The 17200-nt window shown below is 36.6% G+C and overlaps 4 protein-coding genes across 11 annotated transcripts; 2 read left to right on the plus strand and 2 right to left on the minus strand.

The window, feature by feature from the left end:
* Positions 1-423: 423 nt before the first annotated feature.
* Positions 424-4581, minus strand: LOC129578418 (nucleolysin TIAR). Of its 5 annotated transcripts, XM_055466936.1 has the most exons (5): positions 4134-4580; positions 3957-4048; positions 1881-2855; positions 1590-1683; positions 424-1422 (listed from the first exon to the last, which is right to left on the minus strand). In XM_055466936.1, the coding sequence occupies exons 3-5, from the start codon at positions 2841-2843 to the stop codon at positions 1280-1282; spliced, it is 1200 nt and encodes a 399-aa protein (XP_055322911.1). In that variant the 5' UTR covers positions 2844-2855; positions 3957-4048; positions 4134-4580; the 3' UTR covers positions 424-1279. The 5 variants fall into 5 exon arrangements, with proteins under 5 accessions (XP_055322911.1, XP_055322914.1, XP_055322913.1 ...); XM_055466939.1 differs by lacking the exon at positions 3957-4048 and having other exon boundaries at positions 4346-4581; XM_055466938.1 differs by lacking the exon at positions 3957-4048 and having other exon boundaries at positions 4314-4575.
* Positions 4582-5176: 595 nt separating this feature from the next.
* On the plus strand, positions 5177-9097 carry LOC129578421 (DNA polymerase iota). Of its 2 annotated transcripts, XM_055466944.1 has the most exons (3): positions 5177-5462; positions 5568-5656; positions 6120-9097. In XM_055466944.1, exon 3 carries the CDS (start codon positions 6146-6148, stop codon positions 8141-8143), a length of 1998 nt encoding a protein of 665 aa, XP_055322919.1. In that variant the 5' UTR covers positions 5177-5462; positions 5568-5656; positions 6120-6145; the 3' UTR covers positions 8144-9097. The 2 variants fall into 2 exon arrangements, with proteins under 2 accessions (XP_055322919.1, XP_055322918.1); XM_055466943.1 differs by having other exon boundaries at positions 5177-5656.
* LOC129578424 (spastin) lies at positions 8970-12109 on the minus strand. 3 transcript variants are annotated; one of them, XM_055466952.1, is made up of 8 exons: positions 11870-12087; positions 11380-11621; positions 11076-11246; positions 10797-10969; positions 10512-10733; positions 10359-10443; positions 9721-10278; positions 8970-9540 (listed from the first exon to the last, which is right to left on the minus strand). In XM_055466952.1, the coding sequence occupies exons 2-8, from the start codon at positions 11609-11611 to the stop codon at positions 9377-9379; spliced, it is 1605 nt and encodes a 534-aa protein (XP_055322927.1). In that variant the 5' UTR covers positions 11612-11621; positions 11870-12087; the 3' UTR covers positions 8970-9376. The 3 variants fall into 3 exon arrangements, with proteins under 3 accessions (XP_055322927.1, XP_055322926.1, XP_055322925.1); XM_055466951.1 differs by having other exon boundaries at positions 11824-12087; XM_055466950.1 differs by having other exon boundaries at positions 11380-12109.
* A 13-nt stretch (positions 12110-12122) lies between these two features.
* On the plus strand, positions 12123-16900 carry LOC129578423 (leucine-rich repeat protein soc-2 homolog). Its single transcript, XM_055466949.1, has 2 exons — positions 12123-14750; positions 14860-16900. Exons 1-2 carry the CDS (start codon positions 13184-13186, stop codon positions 14925-14927), a joined length of 1635 nt encoding a protein of 544 aa, XP_055322924.1. The 5' UTR covers positions 12123-13183; the 3' UTR covers positions 14928-16900.
* Positions 16901-17200: the final 300 nt, after the last annotated feature.

Raw genomic sequence — 17200 nt, forward strand, 5'->3', positions numbered from 1 at the left:
GGTTATCGATCAGCTGTAAAATAATAATAATTACTTAGAATAATTTAGTATGTGTAGGTGTGTGGGATTTTGTTGTTGTTGTTTTGCTTTTAGAATAATTTAAAAGTTAACGAAATAAACATACGGACAAAATTCGATGTCGAAATGGAAATCAAAAAGGGGGACCAACAAAGGATCACCACACACAAATGTGTTTGGGCGATCTTTGTCACGGTTTCGGTTTGTTTGGATTACTTTTCTTCTTTATCTCATTCAGATCGCCGCTCGTTGCTTCACCTTTTCCATCTCCCAGATTTCTCTCTTCTTGTGTTCTCTGTGCATTTTTCTTGTTTGTTTGCATAAATTCGATCTGATTCGCGGTTTGACACAAATCAAATCAAATCTAATCGCTTGTAATAAGTAACAACTTTCAATGCTGCTGTCTTCAATTTCTTCATCGTTAAATTACATTTTTTATTGTTGTTGTTTTTATTTTAAATAATTTGCTTTGTTTCTTTCATTCATTCATTTTTGTTGTTGTTGTATCCCTTGAATTCATAAAACTATGTCTCACTTTTTTAATTTGTTCTTTCACTGCATTGATTACTAGACATTATTTTCTTAGTTATGTTCTTCTCTTCTTAATTTCATTCTCTTCATAATTTATAGAATTATACTTCTTTTCAATTGTATTCTCTTTTTTTATTGTTTGCTTGAATATATCACACATCTTTCTCTACATTTTTGTTTTTTTTTTTGCATAAATTTCAATGCAGAAAAAGATCCATCTTATTCTCTTAGTAAATTTGCCGTTCAATGGTTGAATTAGAGTTCTTCATCTTTCCGTTTATTTTTGACCGACACAATCTTGATTCTGTCTTAATCAATTCGATTCAATGCATCGTTTTGAGTTTATGCTATTGTTGTTGTTGATGATGTTAGATGCTACATTACTGTTTTTTCTTCAATTTGTTTTTCTTTTCTTCGTTTTTTTCTTTTTTCTTACGTGTGTTTCCCTCAAATTTCCAATCAAACATTTTCGCAACAAATTCAATTCACAAATCTACAATGTTTATCGTTCCCTTCGTGTTCATGTAGTTTTCTATTTCATTCGGTTTCTTTTTCGTATGTTTTAATATCCAAGAATTCAATTTACCTTTTCTTTTTGTTTGAATTTTTTTACTGTGCTGTATTTGTGTTCTTTTTTTGTTGCTTTCTTCTGTTTTATCTTTATACTCGTATCCTGTGTGTTAAACTATTTCATTGATTTTTGTTGCGAAAGTGGACTTATGCTCAGATCTCATTGTGTTTGGTATTGAGGCATCGAAGTGTACATCATTTGCGGCTGAGCTGCTGCGTTGTTGTTTGGCATTCCAGGTACTGCTGCTCCAGCGGTTGTTTGAACACCCCACACATTCGGTTGAACCATGCGATATGCTGCAGCTAATTTGAATTAAAAACGGGCACGACACAGACAGACAGAGCGGCACACGAGTTGGCCAAAGAGCGACAGAAGAAAAAAAAGAAAAAGAAAAAGAAAAAGCAAAATTGATGGAAAATTGCTTGGTAAATTGGCAATGAACCGCAAAATTAGAGAGTGGTTTACATACCTGCACCTCCTTGTTGTTGCGGGTTTGTGTAAGCGTACGTGTAAGAAGGATATTGTTGTTGCATGTATTGTGCTTGCATGTGAGCTGGATATCCCTACAGAATAGACGGAGTAGAAAGAAGAAAAATAAAATTGAAATGATGTGAAAAATTCGCAATATGAATGATGATGGTCAACACGAGCGATGCCATTTAATGAAAAAGCAGCTAAATATAGCGGCAGTAGTAAGGAACAGCAACAGCAACAGCAACAGCAATAACAACAAGAACAACAGCAGCAGCAAAACACTTACCGGATACCAATATCCCATTTGTTGATATGAATATGGATATTGTGTGCCTTGTGGTTGAGTTTGTTGCGTACAACCGATCGTCGCGTTACCCATCACCGATGATTGCGCATTATTGGCATCGCCGCCACCTTCTTTGCCCCAGAAACATTTCACCGGATGGCCGGCAATTTCGGTATTGTGTGTCTTCTCGATAGCGTGTGTAGCTGCCTCTTTCGTTGTGAATTTTATGAATGCAAAACCTTTATCCTTAAAAATTCTAATATCTTGGATGGAACCGAATTGGCCGAAATGCTTATGCATAACATCTTCAGTGATTGTGTTTGCCGGGAAACCGCCACAATAGACTGTTGTATTAGTTGAGCTGGTTTGATTGTAAACTTCTTCATAGGTTGGTCGGCCATTTTTTGAACCCTTGGCGGATGAGTCACGCGGTGGTGGTGGCTTCCGTGTTGACCAATTTGTTCGAATGGATCTGGAACCGAGCCATTGGCCGTTCATTGCCTGTATGGCGTTTTCAGCTTCGGCTTTCTTCACAAATGACACAAACGCGTAACCTTTCGATTTTAATGTGTGCGAATCGCGCACAATGCGACAATTTGATATTTCACCAAACGGAGCAAATGCATCACGTAGTGTTTCTGTTTCGATTTCCGGACTCAAATCACCCACAAAGATGTGATGATGTGTGCTGGTATCAGCTTTCGGCTGATTACCGGGACTTGTTGCCCAGTTCACTTTCATCTCTTTGTCTAAAAACAATCGTTTGTTCATCGCTGTCAGTGCAGTGGTGGCCGATTGATGATTTGTGAACTCGATGAATGCATACGGATCGTTGCCCGCCTCGCGGATTATTTTGCAACTTTTTATTGTTCCCATTTGGCCAAAAAGTGCACATAGCAGATCTTCGGAAACACTATGATCTAAATTTCCTACGTAAAGGGTTTTCGGTTGCGAATCATCCATGTTGAATACAACCTATATATGACAGAAACGACACAGAAAGAGAAAAAAAACACGAGAATGAAAACAATTCCAATGACAACGAAGTGTTTTGATGTTAGGCCATTTTGGCACCAGAATCTACGGAACTTTTTTTTTTGCTTTTTGATTGTGTTTGTTGGTTCAGTTTCTCTCTACTTCAAACGAAAATACACACAAGCACAGGGAGAAAAAAAAATAGAAGCACACAACGGAAACACACAAGGATATATGAAAAGAAAACTACTTGAATGAAGACGGTCGAATTGAAATTTGGCGCAAAATCAGAATCACATAACGCGAGAGCACACACGAATAATGAACCGTGATGACAAAGGAGCGGATCTACTGTGATATAGCTGTATATTTGCACACACAGGATGTGAAACAGAAACCGATACCAAACAGCGGTCGATGGATAGAAAACTGTCAAAGCGTTAGGAAAAGTGAATCAAGGGCTGAGCGCGATTATTCATTGGATGTCCAGTGTAATTAAGATACAAAATCAAAGCACAGATCCATCGTTTCATGCGGTTCATCATTAATGCAAACGTCGAAAGAAAAAGAGTAGCAAAAAACAGTTTTGAAGCGCTCCAACTTTACACTCTATTTTCCAGTTTGAACACGTTTCACGTTTCAACACATGATTTCGTTTCACAATGCGCACAATTTGTTTATTTAAATTAAATTTTTCGTTGTTTATTTCCTCGTTTTAAAAATATTTCAATTCACTTTTGCAACGTGATTTCGGTTTCAATTTTTGTGAATCTTTTTTTTATTGTTATTTTTTATTTGCTCTGTGTTTGGCATTATTTTGTTGCTTTGATTCGAACTGCATGAAAACATTCGCGAATTTTTGTGTGCATGCGAAATTTTAATACACACAGAATAGTATAACATGTACCGAGGAAAATATACGATGCAAGTACATGATTTACACATTCTACACACATTCGTATCGCGCTGATGCGTACTACTTTAATATTTGGATTGAAAGTAAGAGAGACAGAAGTACGAAATGTTTACCACACGAATATATATGAATTTTTTTTTCTTCTATAAAACACATGAGAATTGGCTGCAGAAAAAAAAACTTACGTGTTGTCTATGTAATATCTAATATGCTAGAATATTATATTTTTTCTTTGTTCAATGATTGTTTGCAATTCCGTTTGGTAATATTTTTTTCGCTTTGTTACAAAAAAAAAACAATTTCTATGTATATATATATATGCAGTAATATATGAATATGAGAAAAGCCGTCTATTTGCTCACAAATTTCTTTTTGGCTTCAAAAAGGCGTCTACGGCTACGACATTTGCTTCATTGCCAACATGACGTGGCTAAAATATGTATACCAAATACAAAAAGGGTCCTGTTCTCTCTACGATATATATTCAATTCGGTTTGGAATTGAAGGAGACGAGAAAAAAACTGAATCACAATAATTCACACCGCTAAACTTCTCTCTTATCCCGTTCACCTACGATAATAATCGCCAAACAATTTCGATTCAAGTGAACTTTTTGCACACAGTCCGCGTATTTCCAACACCAATTCTAATCGAGAACAAAAGACCCGGCGGTAATTTGTCGCTGTCGTTTCACTAATTTAAGAGCCAATAATTTACAATCGCTTCTAAATTTCTTTTTCTCTCTATTGTACCACAAACTGTGGAGAAGGGGGCGCTCTTGAAGAACGTTTGTGAATACTGAACGCAGACGAAATGAAAAAAAAACACTATGTACACTACGACAGAGTTCCTCGTCTCTGCACGACATTTTACTCTCCAATCGTCCATTGGTCAATGAAAATGCGCAATTCCATTCCGAATATTTGGATTTTTTACATCATTTTTATGCAAAAGCTTTGATAATTGTCATTTTTCATTTCGATTTTACGAATTAATCACTAAATTTAGCTAATTTTACGATTGTTGCAGTTAATTGGGACATTTTTTCACTGACTCATAGGTGTCGCTGGTGAACGATGTGCACGAAAACATTCATGATTTTCCACAATTAAATTGTTATTTTGTTTTTTTCTCATAATTATTTTCAGCTTAATTTAATTGTCGTATTTTAATTTATTCAATAGAATTGATTTGTCGCATGTCAAAGTCCATTTCAACTGCAAAACGATTGGTTTTACAAATGCTATGGAATTCGTTAACAGCAATACATCAACCAATAAAACAATGACAAAATAATTTTTTCCCCAATTTATTCCGAATATTGATTTAATTTTTTCTATAACCAAAATTTGATTCAATTCTTTGTAAAAATAATTTTCTGAAATTATTCTTTTGGTGAGTTTCCATAACATTCGAATCTGCGTGCCAAATGTGTGTAGAGGTAAACGCAACTGTCAAAGTCAAAGCAGTTCAGGCACCTTATGCGACCGAAATTTCGAGCAGACATTTCACTTCTTTTTTTCTATCGATATGTTTCATGACAACACTTCACACACAAGAGTAGATGGCATGAATGTAGTGTTTGAAGACCATTCGTCAGAAATAGAAACAAAGATTTACAAACACACACAGAGAGAGAGAGAGAGTTTTTTGTATTGTTTCAATGCGTAAACGTGAGCCAGTTTAATAATGTAAAAATTCAATTGTACAATATCGCAACAAATTTTATTTTGTAGCAAACACAAATCACCAACCATTTGATTTTTTGTTTGTTTAATTTTCGACCATTTCAAAAGGCTGATTTAATGGTAGCCAAAGAGAAAAGTGACGATAAATAAATCGAAGTGCTTCACTATCAATCGGGAACAGTACGAAAGCTGTCAGAGTAAGAATTGAAAACATTACTACTTCATTTACTTTGTATGCCAACAAATTGTGTGTATTGTTTTGCCTCAGAAAATGTACAATGATATTGATCATCGGTTTATCACGCACATTTCGAAAGAAAAAGTAAAAAAAAACAAACATTCAATTAGCTGTCAAATGTGTGTAAAAACCAAAATAAAATATTCCAAGTGTTTTTCCATTTCCTTGAATCAGATCGGTGTACTTGACCATAATTGCTTTTGAGCTGTGTGTTGTTTTGTTGTTCGGTGCGAATACAATTTCACCACATTGCGAATAAATTACAGTACATCCTAAACGGACGAAATGTGACACACAAACAAAAACACAATTTGTGAGGCAGGCAACAACAACACAAATATTGAGCGATACCACTTTAATATCCATCTTTCCATTTTGTCTGATGATTTTGTTTTATCTTTCACTTTTTGCATGTGTTCCAGTTTTGTGATATCGAACGCACTGCAATATGGATGAGAATGAGTCAACCTTCGGTTTGAGTGAAGAGCAGCATACCAATGTCATTATTCACATCGATATCGATTGCTTCTATGCACAGGTCGAAGAGATACGGGATCCAACACTGCGAAATCGACCACTGGGCATTCAACAAAAGAACATCGTGGTCACCTGCAACTATGTGGCTCGTACGTATGGCGTTAAGAAATTGATGCTGCTGACGGATGCTCTGCGACTGTGTCCTGATCTGATTCTGGTCAAGGGGGAAGATCTGACACCGTACCGTCAAATGTCAAACAAGATCCACAGTGTACTGTTAACATTTACACCGCTCGTCGAAAAACTGGGCATGGACGAGAATTTCTTGGACGTCACGAACATTGTGAATGCTCGAATTTCAAGCGAGTGCGATCGAAACATTGACGAAAACATGCTGCCCGATTGTCATGTGTTCCCTGAATATGAAACGTTAGCATCTTGTGGCTGTGGTTGTGAAAAGCGGTTGACGATTGGTGTGCGGTTGGCACGTGATATTCGCCAAAAACTGTTCAGTGAATTGCAGATAACATCGTGTGCTGGCATTGCTCATAATAAAATTTTGGCGAAAATTGTTGGCGCAAAAAATAAACCAAACAAACAAACAGTATTAATTCCATCCTGTACCACTGACGTGATGATTGGTCTCGATACGATTCGATCGATCCCGGGAATCGGCCAAAAAGCCGAACAACTACTTAACGAATACGGTGTACGAACGGTTAAGGAATTGCAGGACATGGATTTTACGGTACTGCAAAAGATTTTCGGCTTTGAAACAGCAGTAAAATACAGGAATTGGAGCCTCGGCATCGACAAATCAGCGGTAATTGCATCGGGCAAATCAAAAACTCTTAGCATTGAAGACTCGTGTCGATCGATCTCGATTCGAGCCGATGTTGAGGATAAATTCCGTTTGCTGCTCATCCGATTGGTGAATCAGGTTGCTGAAGATGGTCGCATTCCACTTGTTGTTAAGATTACGGTTCGTAAATACGATGCGATAAAAAAAACGTCGCATCGTGAAACGAAACAAGCGAATATTCTGCCTTCACTGTTCAAAGACACGGGCAACGGTAGAATTGTGCTCGTCGAAAATGGACAGGAGAAACTACTGAAAATTGTGATGAGACTTTTTGAAAGAGTCGTTAATTTGAAATTACCGTTTAATATCACGTTGCTTGGATTGTCATTTTCGAAATTCCAAGAGCGCACCCATGTGTCCAGATCCATCGCGAATTTTCTCATTCGCACCGCCGATTTGGAAGTGCAATCGATCACAAGCCTAAGCAGCGATGGTCTACAATCGATAAAAAATTATCAACTTCGCAGTTCGCCCACCCAAATGGATTTCGATACAATATCAGAGGCGTCGCATGCTTCCTATTCGTCGGACATATCGGAATCGGAAATTGAACCATCGCCGAAAAAGAATAAATTCAGTTTGTCGTTGGCCAAGCGTCGATGTTTTGCCACCAATTCAACGGCCGAAACGGCATCACCGTCGAAATTGCGTGTTGCCGACCTACGACTAAACTCATCCGATTCAGATGTCAATATGCATTCTCCCCATGACTTCAAAGCAACGTTTGCCGAACACGTTGTGCCTTGTATTGTTCCACCATCGAATCGTAATACTACCCACGAAATGGTCAATGCTCAATCGACGCCGAGCAAAATGACAATAGGGGCAGCGGCTGCTACAACAACGACGGCGACGGCTACGGCAACAGCAACAGCAACGACTAATTCAAATTCAACCAACTTTCCGCCGATCGTTGATCCCGAAGTTTTCAAAGAGCTACCTTTTGAAGTGCAAGAGGAGCTGCTGAATCAGTGGCGTACGTCCCACGAAACCACCACCACTACCACTACCACCGAATCTCATGCCAATGTTGTACTGAAAACACGACCCGGCAGCAAAAAATCCAAAAGCAACACATTGCATCGTTATTTTATCACCAACAATTAGAAACAAAACAAACAAACAAAAAACAAATGTGGTTCATTGCTCAAGCTGTGTTAAATTTAGAAGAAACACAAATTGACTCTCCTCTAAAGAGAAGAGCTCTGATGTTAGTTGGCGGGTGTTTTCTATGTTATAGTTTATTTATGCAACGATAGATTTTTGTTCAGTCTTATCCTAATGGTGTCTAATTGGGCTGTTGTACATTGACATAATATTTAATGAAATGGTAAGGAAACAAAAAATGAAAACAATGAAAAGAATGAAACAAAAACAAAAACAAATATTAATTATTATTATTATTATTATTTCGAGATAAGAAAAAAAAATTGTTTTTGTTCGAGTTAGATGCGTTTGAGCATAATCAAAAAACATTGAGATAGATCACGAAACAACTGAGTGAGGAAAGAAGAAACACATACAAACATAAAAATCGCATGTTGAAGATTGGTCAGGGTAGAGAGAGTTTTATAATATGCTCAAGCGGAATCAGGACAACAACAAAGATTAGTATTAAACTGAAATTCGATAGGAGAGATTCATTGTACAGGAACTAATGTAAATCGAAATCACGATAACAACAACAAAAAATGAAGAAAATACGCAAAAAGAATCTAAATATAAAACTGCACAACGGCAGAACTTCTAATTTAATTACTTCGAATGATAAGGCTATCACAAGTTTTCTACAAGAGAAAAAAAAAAACACAACAAAAACACGAATAGATTAAATTCACAAAAAAATCGTCCGCGAAACAATTATAGAGTACTTTTTTCAAGCCAATTATTATTAACTGAGGAACAAACGAAGTAAAAAAAAACACAAAATGAATTCAAATACATGAAATATATTTTTTCATTTTTTTTTCTTTTTTAATTTTACAATTTTTACAATGAAAAATGGAATCATTTTTAGTATTATTAAATAAATATATTTTGTGCCTTACAAAGTACAGCAAATTCAAAGTAGTTTACTTTTCTTTCTTTTGTTTGTTTCTTTGTTGTCCTTCAATTTGTAGATTAGCTAATTTCAAAACATACATACATATGTATTTAATATATTATTGGTAGCGGTTGAAGCGGCATTTTATAGATATTTTTGTCTTTTTTTTCATTAGGTTTTCCTTTGTATTTGTTTTTGTTTTTGTTTGCCTTTGTTTTATGAATCCCAAAAATCAAAGAACCAAATCTCATGTCCAGCAATTGTAATATGTATGAGTTAGCATGTTAAAATGAAGTCTAGTAAGTTACATCACCATAATCTTTTGCCCATTTTTCGTAGGCGACAATACTTTGTGGTGCGACAGAGCGTCGTATTCTCTTCAGGGAGTTGACAAAATCTTGTTCAGTTATCGGCCGTATTTCCTTGAGATTTACGTTCTTCACCTGTTCCACATCGATTTCTGTTGGATTTTTTTTTTAAATATAAAAATGACATTGATTGATCACTCAAGTGCTTTTGGCTGTTGTTGTTGTTGTTGTTGTTGTTGTTGTTGGTATTGTCATTGATAAGATCAACCATTATGACTCGCAATTTGATTAAATGAGAATCGTTATTTTTAGATTACGATCAGTACACTTACCTCGAATGGGTTCTAATGCGGCATCTTTTGCTAGTGCTGTGAGATCAGAACCGGAATAACCTTCGGTGTAAACGGCTAAATTACGTATAATATCGTCAGGTAGTTGACATCCTTGCTTAGCCAAAAGGCTTCGAATCAAATGCTCACGAGTCGACTGATCGGGCAATGTCACATAGACTCGTTTAGTGAAGCGACGCAAAGCTGCCTCATCCAGCTCTTGTGGCCTATTTGTTGCTCCAAGCACCACAATTCGATCGTTCTCCTGACTACCCAAACCATCGAATTCTACCAGAAATTCGGTTTTTAAGCGACGCGATGCCTCGTGCTCACTGGAATTTCGTTCTGACAACAACGAATCGATTTCATCAATGAATATTATTGATGGCTGCAATTTCCTAGCAACTGAAAACAGGGCGCGCACCAATTTTTCACCATCGCCAACGTATTTACTCGTTAACGATGCAGCTGATATATTGAAAAATGTCGCTGAACACTCAGTGGCTATTGCACGGGCCAACAGGGTTTTCCCATTACCTGCTGGACCAAACAAAAGTAAACCTGAAATACGAAAGACATTTGGAATAAGGTAAATTCGGTTGTAGTCTGGGAAATCAAAGTTGATTGAAGTCAACACATACCTTTGGCTGGTGAACGGAGCCCCGTGAATAACTCCGGTCGAACGCTGGGCAGTATAACCATCTCTTGGAGAGCTTGTTTTGCAATCTGGAATTCAGAACGTGTTCAAAACGTAAGTATCATCCCTTGAATGTAGAAAAGTCTCAAGTCTCTACCTCTTGACCAGCGATGTCATTCCACCTCACTTTAGCACCACCCTCCACGATTTCATCCATAATTATTTGAACCAGTTTGTTGTCGACTCCTTTGACTTGTATGATTTGCGGCGCGAGTCCGACGGCAGCGTTGTTGGATGTTGGTGTAACCGTTCCAGATCGCGAACGTAACGGTGGTGTACTACGGCCTGTTGTTGGCTTATGTATTGGTGAACCAGTGATCTATTTCATGAAAATACACTTAAATTTCTCTTCACATTCTCTTGGGTCAATTCAAATAGTTACCGAAAATTGTCTACGAATGACTGGCGGTGTTGTTGCTGGTTTAGTTGGTAGCCGTTGGGGTCTTCCATCACTAAGAGCTGGCACACGAGAGCCCATGCTCCGTGGTAGTGTTTGTGACTTGTTGGTTAAGCCGCTGCCTCTTTTGTTTACAACGATGAGCTTTTGTCCTGATGCTGCATCAAGTCGAGCGGAAAAAATAGTAGAAAAATGTTCAACATTTTGAATGTGTCACACAGCATCAAAGACACTATGTTGTAAAAGGGAATCACTGCAACTCACCTAAAAAGTGCAATCTATCTCGAGCCATTGATAAATTGGTTTGCATTTTTTCGTGTAAACGTTGTGCCCGTTCATAAATTTCACCTCGGCCGCCCCAACAATCAACCGCAATGCCCAATTCCAATTCGCGAATTCCTTTTCTATACAATTCGATAGCGACTTCCTTTTGTCCTGTGTGACGTGCCGAAAAAGAAAACCAATAAAAAATTGATGAATCATCAATTGGCTTGACAATCAAATTTAACATTGAACGTGCGGCTGGGTCAAAGGCCAAATCGTTTTCGCGTACACACATTGAACTAACCTTCATTTTCTTCGTCAATTTTGAGCGCTTTGGAAATGTATTCAAATGCACGGCGATGATGATGCTTTTGTTTAGCGAGCAATGGATCGCCCGGACCGGGGCCAGAAATTGGATGAGGTCGTGCAGCCATACTACCACTTTCACCAGTTACTTGATTATTTAATTCTTGCATTTTTTCACTATCATTCACACAAACTTGTATATTTGGTGGTTGCCGTTTTCGTAGCGGCATATAATGTGAACTAACATTAAAAATATATTTAAAAATGATAAAAAATTGGTATAAAATCGAACGTAAAATGTTAAATAAAATTATAATTGGAAACGAAACGATATATAAATTTTGTTTGTGAACTGAGTCGCGAGTCTCAGTGGTCGGTGAGTCGGATTCAGATGTTGTCATGTATTCATTCTCACAATCCGATGATTTTCCTGGTTTTTTACCATTATTATTTTGCGTTTGGGTTTTCTCAGAACGCACCATACGTACTTATATGGTGTCGAGCCGCACTACTACACTTGCTTCCTTTTTCTAATCGACTCTTCGCCTTTTTGTGCACCAAATCAATCGCAATTCCTTCAGTTTACTTTGTTTTTTTTTCTTCTATCTGCGTTTAAATAACAACAAAAGATATGTCGTCTCTTGTTACTTCACTTTCTGCTCATTTTTCTTTCTGTATATGTGTGCATTCAGTGTGTGTATCTTGCATACTGATGCTGCCCTCTGGTACGAATAACAATTACGTAAATCAATATCGGAGAAGACAGTTTTGACGTTTCTCGCTTAAGCTCTCCGTACAATCACGGTCAAATTCCATTATCAGAATGTGTGTATGGCAATTTAATTTGATAAAATTGTTATGAACCAACGATATCCACTTTCGATTTCTGCCATTTTTCCCATCTCGTCCTTTTTGTTTCATTCTTACCAAGTTCAAATCGACCATCGATTCGCGTTTCATGAACACATAAATTAAAAATGAAATAAAATAGAAAACAAAAATTTGGTGGATAAAACGTAGTTTATGTGCGAAAAATAAAATAAAATAAAATATTAAATTTATGGTTTCTATTTGAAATTCATTAACACAAGCAGTTCTAAGGTCGCACCGTGTGCCAACTTCATGCTGAATTCACGGATACTTTTTTTTCTCTTTTAATATGGTGCGGGGTGTTTTTCATAGACGCCATTATCCTTAATTTTTTCTAATATTGCTATAAGATCCCAAAATAGCTCGACCAGACAGCAAAACGAACATTTGTTTTCATCGTTTCGAGTGTTTTTTTTTAATTCATTAAGTGTTTGTCTCTACTTTTTGGATGCTGACATTTTATTTGTCTATTTGTGATTGTTGAATTTGTTGTTCTGTGTGAAATAAAAATTTCTTGTTACAAAATGCAGACCTATGTTATGGGATAAATTTGGAGAAAATCCACACGAACGATAAATAACACATAAACAGCGAAACGAACAGCAGCATAGGCACAGCAGCCGTAGCAGCAGTAACAACAACAATAACAGCAGCAGCAATAGAACTTCGGCGTATCCGAATGCTTGAATGTTTGGATGGAGAATGTAAATGCGAACAGTTTTCAAGACAAAAATAAGATAAACACAACATTTCATTGAGCATTGTGTTTTTCGTTCTCATAAAACACAATATTCTCGCACTGCTTCCATTTCGTCGTTTTGTGGCTTAGTGAAATAAAGCAACACAAGCACAAACACAAACACAAACACAGAGTGAGAGAGAGAGAGAGAGCGACGACCCATTCGCATTGGAAAAGTGTGGAATTCAAAAGTATGAATATTGGATCGTCATCGACTAGTTCGAATGCGAGTACAAGCAACGAAATGTCTGTGGAATCGCGACCAAAACAAGTTACGGTCAAGCATCCTGAATCAAATAAACCGAAGCCAACGACGAAGAAAACCAAACCGATTCAGGCGGATTTGGATGTGATCAAGGAATTCGCACGATGTCGCGACGAAAATATCAAAGTGTTAGATCTCAGCAAGTCGTCAATTACATTGATACCGCCATCGGTGAAAGAGTGCACAAATTTAGCCGAAATTTACCTGTATGGCAATAAAATTGTTTCGCTGCCCGCCGAGATCGGATGTCTGGCAAACTTGAAAACGTTGGCGCTCAATGAAAACTCTCTTACCTCATTGCCGGATTCGTTGTCGAATCTGAAGCAACTCAAGGTGCTTGATCTGAGACACAACAAACTCTCTGAAATACCTGAAGTGATTTACACATTGACCTCGCTGACAACACTCTACTTGCGATTCAATCGCATCAAAAATGTCGGCTTCGGCATCAGCAAACTCACCAATTTGACAATGCTCAGTCTGCGAGAGAATAAAATCCGGGAATTATCGTCCGGCATTGGATTTCTAGTCAATCTCACCACATTTGATGTATCGCACAATCATCTCGAGCATTTGCCCGAAGAAATCGGCAACTGTACCAATCTCAGTGCGTTGGATTTGCAGCACAATGAACTGTTAGATATTCCGCAATCGATTGGCAATTTGCAGAATTTGGCACGAATTGGTTTGCGATATAATCGGCTCACGCACATACCAGCCTCGCTCAAGAACTGCAAGTACATGGACGAATTCAATGTGGAGGGCAATGGAATATCATCGTTGCCGGACGGTTTGCTGGCCAGCCTAACATCGCTCACGTCAATTACGCTGTCGCGCAACCTGTTCACCACGTATCCAACAGGTGGACCAGCTCAATTCACAAACGTTACATCGATCAATTTGGAGCACAATCAAATCGATAAAATACCATATGGCATTTTTTCGCGCGCAAAAGGTATCACCAAACTCAATATGAAAGAGAATGTTCTCACCTCACTTCCATTGGATGTTGGCAACTGGCTGCACATGGTTGAATTGAATCTGGGCACAAATTCACTATCAAAAATCCCAGACGACATACATTCCCTGCAAAATTTGGAAATTCTCATTCTGTCAAATAATTTGCTGAAGAAAATCCCCAACACGATCGGTAGCTTACGCAAATTGAGAGTGCTAGACTTGGAAGAAAATCGCATCGAATCGCTTCCCAATGAAATAGGCTTACTACGAGACTTACAACGATTGATTTTACAATCAAATCAACTGACAGCTTTACCTCGAACTATTGGACACCTGACAAATCTCACATATTTATCCATTGGCGAGAATAATTTGCAGTTTTTGCCCGAGGAAATTGGTACGCTAGAGAAACTGGAAAGCTTATACGTAAATGATAATCAAAACTTGGTCAAACTTCCATATGAGTTAGCTTTATGCCAAAATCTACAAATAATGAGCATTGAAAATTGCCCACTAAGTGCAATACCGTCCGAAGGTGAATCCCCTCAAATCCAAATCCAAATTCCATTCATTCGGCCGATTTCTGGCATGTTCGCATTTTTGAGTACTGATTTTGTGTTTTTCTTTTTTTACATTCATTTCAGTTGTTGGCGGCGGCCCTTCTCTGGTTATACAGTACCTTAAATTACACTCGCCATACAAACAAATGTGATTTAACGACTTACCACTAACTGCACAAGAGTTACACGTAGATGCATAATTAGATGAAGAAAAGAAGAGAAACTTGATCAATTTAACAACATCAACAACAAATGGACGATCGAAACAGGAAGCAGACATGAACACACTCACAATATACACTGAATATACCAACGAATTTAAATTCTTGCTGACAGAAGAAAAGTTAATTTGTGAGATTTGCTTTCAGGATAACACAGAACATTTAAAAGGAAATTTTTTTAACCCATTAACGCCCAACGTCCTATTTTTGGGACACAAACAATTTCTGACTTTTTCGAAGATTTACCACTAAATTTTTCTTACATGTGACATATGTACGTATATAACATATACCATTAAACCGGATAATGTTGTGGCTTTCCAAAAATACCTATACTTTCGTATAAATCACTCCAGGTCTCAAGTTAGCCTTGGCCTGAAGTTGAGGAAAAAAAATTAATTTTTTTTTGTCTGGGCGTTAATGGGTTGAAATGAAAAAAAAAAACAAACATAAGAGAAAACATTTGCCAAAATAATGCTTTGGTTATCACTATACTTTATGGTTCGAATTATTTTTTTATAATCAAGCAAGTTAAAAACAAAACAAAACCAAAAAAAAATATATGAAATAACGATTATTATGAATATTGTTCGTTTCATCCAGTGAAGAGTTTAACTGATAACTGATTAGAGAGAAAAGATGACAAAAAATTGCGAATGGTGAAATGAAACGAAGCCCTTCCAGCCCATTTCATTTCACAATTTCCACACAAGTATTACATGTGATACAACAATGAATGAAAACAAACTAGCAGATTTTCAAAACGAAAAAAGTATCGATATATTTCACAAACAAACACGAGAAAAATCAGTGGCATTTTATGTACAGTTTCAGCGCAAACAACAAACAAAGTTTTAAAAAAGAAAAAGAAAAGAACGATCGAAATAAGTTTGCTTATTTATTGTATGAAGAGCATAGGCAGCTGGTACAATATTAATTAAAAAGAAAAAATCAACAACAGCATAAAATTATTGGGATGGATGGCACATCCAGCATCCCATTATAATATATAATAAGTGTTTCGATATCATTATATTTAAATTTGAAGAAAAAAAATGAAAAAAATGAATAATTATAATAAAGTTGAATACAAAAACAGACACGTTAAAAAGTAGCAGATACAACCAAGTTGAAGCGATAAAATAAAAGAACGCAAATTCCAATGCAGATTCGAGGTAAATGTGGAAATTTTCCTCTTTCGTGAAAATCGAAATGAAAAACAAATATCGGCCAATTTTCTTTTGTGAAATAAACAGCATCTCCAAGGAAAAAGTTAAATTTTGTCGGAAAAATGACGAAGAAGAAAAATCAACAGAATTCGGTTGAAAAGCGCTTGTATGTTTTTGTACTCTTTGTGTTGCTTTCTAGACGTTGTATTTCATTTGAAACAAGAAAGAAAAGAGTTGAAAATTGGCCAATCCAGTAAAAACAAAAATAATGAGCATTCGACAAAAGTTCTACACATAATTAAGTTGAAAATTCTCTTTTTTTCGAAAATGAACCAAAAGCGTATCATAAGAGAACATAAGAAAAATTGTTAAGTAAGTTGCACTTCATTTCGAAATCATCAAACTGTCTTAGTACACATGATTTGAAAAAGAAAACAAAAAAAAAACAACACAAAAACATATTTTTATTATTATTTTACGTGCATTTAGATTGAACAAACAACTCAGTTACTACATTTATTGACATTTTTATGTGCCCATTTTAAACAACAACAAAAAAACTTATTTATTTTGCATCTTAGATTAAACGAAAATTTAGCGTTCATTTGGGATTTGTTCCTAAAAAAATCAAATAACATTTTTTTCAAGTATTGCATTCAAACCAACCATGTTTGTATCATTTCTGTGGGAACTAAATTTGCCAAATGTATCATAATCATATACTGTACAAGAAAACGAAACGGTCTTTTTCTTTTTCTTTATTTTTCCACAGATTTGGAATAAGGAGCAAGCAATTTGTTCCAATTACATTGAAAATTACTATTTTCAAGAAAATTGTCGACAAAATTCGCATCAACTTTAAGATATCTAAATGAGAAAAGGTAGGTAAGGCGTATTTTCTGTCGAAAAGGCTGAGTAGATTGTTGAATACTACTTTCACTTACAATAGCTGATGATATTATTTTGGATCATACCAATTCGATATTCGCATCAACTCCTAACGAGTTTGATGCTGTAATCGTCGACCACATGCCT

This window comes from Sitodiplosis mosellana, unplaced genomic scaffold, assembly GCF_009176505.1.
Source record: "Sitodiplosis mosellana isolate CC-2019 unplaced genomic scaffold, AAFC_SMos_1.0 Smas_scaffold_6226, whole genome shotgun sequence".
Lineage (NCBI taxonomy): Eukaryota > Metazoa > Arthropoda > Insecta > Diptera > Cecidomyiidae > Sitodiplosis > Sitodiplosis mosellana.

What these genes read in the sequence shown, in the direction of transcription:
- LOC129578418 (XM_055466939.1), bottom strand. Translation starts at nt 2,843, where the DNA reads ATGGATGATTCGCAACCGAAAACCCTTTACGTAGGAAATTTAGATCAT. An exon ending in AAATGGGATATTGGTATCCG is followed by an intron (nt 1,684 to 1,880) that starts GTAAGTGTTTTG and finishes TCTATTCTGTAG; the next exon opens with GGATATCCAGCTCACATGCA. An exon ending in GCAACAACAAGGAGGTGCAG is followed by an intron (nt 1,423 to 1,589) that starts GTATGTAAACCA and finishes AATTCAAATTAG; the next exon opens with CTGCAGCATATCGCATGGTT.
- LOC129578421 (XM_055466943.1), top strand. Translation starts at nt 6,146, where the DNA reads ATGGATGAGAATGAGTCAACCTTCGGTTTGAGTGAAGAGCAGCATACC.
- LOC129578424 (XM_055466950.1), bottom strand. Translation starts at nt 11,863, where the DNA reads ATGGTGCGTTCTGAGAAAACCCAAACGCAAAATAATAATGGTAAAAAA. An exon ending in AATTGACGAAGAAAATGAAG is followed by an intron (nt 11,247 to 11,379) that starts GTTAGTTCAATG and finishes CACGTCACACAG; the next exon opens with GACAAAAGGAAGTCGCTATC. An exon ending in ATGACATCGCTGGTCAAGAG is followed by an intron (nt 10,444 to 10,511) that starts GTAGAGACTTGA and finishes TCTGAATTCCAG; the next exon opens with ATTGCAAAACAAGCTCTCCA.
- LOC129578423 (XM_055466949.1), top strand. Translation starts at nt 13,184, where the DNA reads ATGAATATTGGATCGTCATCGACTAGTTCGAATGCGAGTACAAGCAAC. An exon ending in AAGTGCAATACCGTCCGAAG is followed by an intron (nt 14,751 to 14,859) that starts GTGAATCCCCTC and finishes CATTCATTTCAG; the next exon opens with TTGTTGGCGGCGGCCCTTCT.